Source organism: Psammomys obesus, unplaced genomic scaffold (assembly GCF_907164565.1).
Source record: "Psammomys obesus unplaced genomic scaffold, mPsaObe1.curated_primary_1811, whole genome shotgun sequence".
Lineage (NCBI taxonomy): Eukaryota > Metazoa > Chordata > Mammalia > Rodentia > Muridae > Psammomys > Psammomys obesus.
The window spans coordinates 1-5,035 of record NW_026586889.1 but is presented as its reverse complement, the minus strand read 5'-3'; the positions used below and the strand labels follow the sequence as shown (position 1 = coordinate 5,035).

The 5,035-nt window shown below is 35.3% G+C and overlaps 1 protein-coding gene across 1 annotated transcript; it reads left to right on the top strand.

Annotated features, from left to right (window-relative positions):
• Window positions 1-4,505: 4,505 nt before the first annotated feature.
• On the top strand, window positions 4,506-5,030 carry LOC129673046 (olfactory receptor 4S2-like; the record flags this gene model as incomplete). The annotated part of the gene is made up of 1 exon (XM_055602712.1): window positions 4,506-5,030. A coding segment is annotated over exon 1 (525 nt), but the record flags the coding sequence as incomplete, so codon positions are not given.
• Window positions 5,031-5,035: the final 5 nt, after the last annotated feature.

The window sequence follows — 5,035 nt, the reverse complement described above, 5'->3', positions numbered from 1 at the left end:
AGACTCCACCCAGCAGTGGATAGAATCAGATGCAGAGACTCACAGCCAAACTTTGGACAGAGCACAGGGAGTCCTACAGAAGATGGGGGAAATAAAAGAGCATGGAGGGGACAGCAACCCCACAAGGAGAACAACAAAACCAAAAAACCTGGACTCAGGGACTGCTATAGAGACTGATGCATCAACTAAAGACCACGCATAGAAAGGATTCAGACCCTCTGCTCAGATGTGGCCCATAGACTGCTCAGTGTGTTCCCTAGTAAGGAGAGAAGAGACAGTCTCTGACATGAACTCGGTAGCCTGCTCCTTGATTACTTCTCCCTGGTGGAGTGACCTAACCATCCCACAGAGGAAAAGGATCCAGACATTTCTGATGGGACCTGATGGGCTAGGGTCAAACAGTAGTCCCTATTAGTGGACTAGGGGAGTAGAGGAGGAAGGAGGGTAGGTGGGACCAGTAGGTGACGAGGGAAGGGTCTACTACTGGGGTAAAAAGTGGATAAATTGTAAATACAATAGTAATAATAATACCCATCAAGAATTATCTCAGTTAAAACTTTTAGGTAATAGAGAAAATAGTTTTAGATGCTGGTGTGATGGCACTGCTTTCAAGATTAAAGACCTGTGTTTCCCAGGACCCAAGTAACAGGAGAGAACCTACTCGTACAAATTTCACACTGAACTTCACTCTCCTATTGTGACTTCTTTCACCCTATGCCACTCTAACATAAATTAATGAAATAAAATTAAAAATAAATAATGGTCTTTTTATGACATTCGCACATGCATGTATTATGTATGATGTATGATTTTACCTTGATGGTATTAAGTCCATCATTATTCTTTCACCATTCCCTCTGCCCTATCTCCCCTTTCTTTCTCTTTCATAGACATGGTTTTGTGTACAGTATAGATATGTTGACAATGTTTGTTATTTCATTTTTCTTCCTTCTGTAACTCTATTTTGTTCAATTCTCTCATCTCTCTTTAGAGTCTTCCTATGCATAGTTACTTTTCTAGACAGATATATAAGTATATAGATAGATAATAGATAGGTAGATAGCTAGATAGACAGACAGATAAATAGATATGCTCCATTAGAGAAAAATGTGATTTTTTCCCTCTGTCTGGCTCATTTTGTTTCTTATAATGATATCCAGCATTGTTCCTGCAGATGACATAATTTCATTCTTTTTGTGCTTACAATTCTAGGTACCTATGCAAGCGAAGTGAAAATGTATGTGTGCATGAACTGATCATAAATGTTCACAGAAGCATTGTTTATTATTCCCGTAGACTGGGAATACAAGTATCTAAATATCCACTAGGGAATGACTACAGAACAGGATACCATCCAGTAATAAGCAAGAGCAACTCACCAATAATGCAGTTCAATGGTAAATTTTCAAAACATTATGTTACAATAATAGAATATACACATAAATCATATCATCTTATTCAAGAAACTTTATTTTATCTTTCTTTATAACTTTTTATTTTGATTTTCTGTCAATGATTTTAATGGATTCTCAACTGTCTGTGGGTACATATGTTCATAAGTTTTGGGATGAATTAGCTGCAGCTCATCTCAGTTCAGCTCCAAGTCTATCTTCCACCTCCAGGCTTCTTTGTTGTTGTTGTCTTTGTTTGTTTGTGTGTTTATTTGCTATTTAATATGAGATAGGATCTTACTATGTAACCTGGCCTGAAACTTTATGTGTAGAGCAGACTGGCCTTGAACTCATAGAGAATCTCATGCCTCTGTCTCGCAAGTGCTAAAATTAAAAGCTTGCACTATAATGCTTGGCCAAGTACTTTAAGAGTTAATATTTCTCTATTTGGTTTTTTTTCATATCTAGTTTTTCTAGTTTGTTATAAGGACAGCAATTCAAACCTAAAAAATGAGATGAATCATGTAATGTAATGTAATTTAATACTGTAAACATATTATTTAGTACATTAATCAAAGTACATTACCTCAGTAATAAAGTTGTAATGAAAATATTTATTTTCTTATTTTTTCTAGATTATGGTCATGATTTAAGAATTGCTTAAGTTTTAAATTTAAAATATTTACTTAGTTTTAAGTTCAAAATACACTAGAATTTAAAGTTCATTTTAGGCCTGTAATTTTATTTTGACCATGGAGAAAGATTCTGGGAATACATTTTCCCCAAGGTCATTACCATTTTCTTTCCTCTTCTTATCCAGACTACATAAGAAGTAAAAGAAGAAGCACTTATTGCCAAAGGCACAATGACCTGACAGATTCTAGCAGATGAGAGAATGTGGAACAAGGAAGATTCAGTTCTGCTACCCTGTATTTGGGAGACCAAGGATTCTCTGGTATTGGTTATTCATAATTATTTAGTATTTCTACACTATATAAGAAGATGCTGAAAAAAATAAATTTGAGTTCAAACCCATTTGAAAAATCTTGCAGATCTGTTCTTCTCAAACTAAGAAAAGAATGTTGTGGAAATGAGGTGTCTTTTTTTTCATTTATAATAAAATTTAAATGCCCTGGTTTTCTTAAGAAAAGAACGTATAGGATTACAAAGACAATGATATGAAGATAACTTATATATACTCTATATAGTATAACTTATGTATACTACCTTGGAGATAGTGAGTGATAAGGGGGAATAAAAATGCCAGTCATTGGAAAGAACATCATTAAGTCTGAAGTGCTGAAAAAGTAGATGAAGGCTTTTAGATACACACTGTCTTAGGTGAACACTGTCTTCTGTGCTTTAGATCCTAGAGGAATACTCTCAAATGTGTGTGTATCTCTCTGCTCTAGAAAAACAAATCATATAAGAAATGCTCTAAACCTCTCTGATATGATCTCACTATTGTTCAATAATTTGTAATTTAAAAATCAGTAGGAGACCAAAAGAGTACAAGTTCATAAAGCCATGGGATTGTTCTTGATTGAAAATATGATTAGACTACTGCTGCTTTCTTGGACATTTTCCTATTAATCTGTAATACACAAAAGGAGACAGATCTATTCTGACTTTTATAGAATGCTGGGATACAGACCTGAAATCTCACAACATACATGACTTTCCAGAAGTTCATTGTTTGACCCTTTTTTTTTTTTTTTTTTTTGGAAAAGACTACCAAAATGTAGGGTTGTGTGGCTTCATGAACTAAACACAATAGACCTTCAGAGATGTGTCCCCAAAAGAACAGCCTGCCACTGCAGGGATCATTTATACCCATGTGTTGATTTGGAAAAGAATTCTGAAACCTCTATGACAACTTATCCATATCTGTTCTCCTGAGAATGCCTGAAATTCTACCACTAAAGATACTTCTAGTGAAATTAAACTTGATCCTCTCTTTAGAGTCATTGCTGCCCAGTTGAACGATAACCTCTTCCAGAAATATGGAACTCAAATTTTCCCCCACTTAGTGCTGTGGTGTAACTGACATGAAGCAGGAAATGTGAGAACGTATAAAGAAAACATTGCTGGTAAAGTGCAGGGCACTTCCTCTTTTGTTTTGTTTTTCTTTGTTTCATGTAGGCATTTAAATATCAAGTCAAGGAATGTAAAGAGAAATCCTAGAATAACCTCATTTGCAGCTAAAGAAATTACCTGGGACTTAACTTCCATCTTGATCAAGCATGCAGAGCTGACTTCATTTACTGAAGATTCTTCTCCTATTATTACTTCTGTTCATATTGGTGCATATTCTCTTCTCTTTGCTCTTTCTCGGGATTGTGTGGCTATTCTATGCTGATACAGTGATTTAACTGAATTGTAGAAAGGATCTTTAATGACAAATAATACTGAATTAAAACTTCATTATATCACAGATTAAGTAAGAGAGGTCTCATAAAGTTAGATAATTCATTTGAGTTTCAGTGAGATTATTACATAATCAAATATATCTAATTAAAATTTCTTTCTATAGTACCCCATAGTGATATTGAACCCTTGAGATCAGATGAGAGGCCAAAATTTCACTTCAAGAAGATCCAAGTTTTAGAAGAAGAGAAACCTGCATAAGTCACTGGGGCTGTGCTGCCTAAGAATTCTGAGCAGATGTGACATCCAGGAAGGGCAGTTTGAAACGGGGCAAATCTGAACAAACATTCACATTTCTATATGAAAATGCAGCAATCATTTGCAGATATATAAGTATTAGCATAGCTTTGAACAGGGAAAGCTTTTTGAAATGTAATAGAAATCTTACACAAAATAAAAGTACATACTTCAAATGTCACAAGACATTGTAAAATTTTTTCTTAAGTCTTTGGATTTCACTTCTCACCTGAATTGAAAGAAATCACATGATATAACATTGAGGTAAGTTGCTCAGAATAAATGCACTTAAACTGAAACCTGAGTAAGAAAAATATAAGTGCTCAACTTCAGCCACCAGCCGCTATACTTATTTATTTGTTTTAAAATAGAAATGAATGCTGGTGATTTATTTATTTATTTATTTTTTTAAAATTTGTTCTTCTGATAGTTTAATGTCCTCTTGGGAATATGGCCTCAAGTATTTTTTCCATGGAAGGAGTAAACAATGTCACTGAATTCATTTTTGGGGGTCTTTCTCAGAACACAGAGGTTGAAGAAGTATGCTTTGTTGTGTTTTCCTTCTTTTACATGGTCATTGTGCTAGGAAACCTACTCATTATGCTGACAGTTTGCTTTGGCAATCTTTTCAAGTCTCCCATGTATTTTTTCCTCAACTTTCTATCTTTTGTGGACATTTGCTACTCTTCAGTCACAGCACCCAAGATGATTGCTGACCTGCTAGTGAAGAAAAAAACTATTTCCTATGTGGGGTGCATGTTACAACTCTTTGGTGTTCATTTTTTTGGTTGCACTGAGATCTTCATCCTTGCAGTCATGGCGTATGATCGATATGTGGCCATCTGTAAACCTCTCCACTACATGACTATCATGGACCGGGAAAGATGCAATAAGATGTTGCTGGGGACATGGGTGGGTGGGTTCATACATTCTATTATCCAAGTGGCTCTGGTGGTGCAGCTCCCCTTTTGTGGACCCAA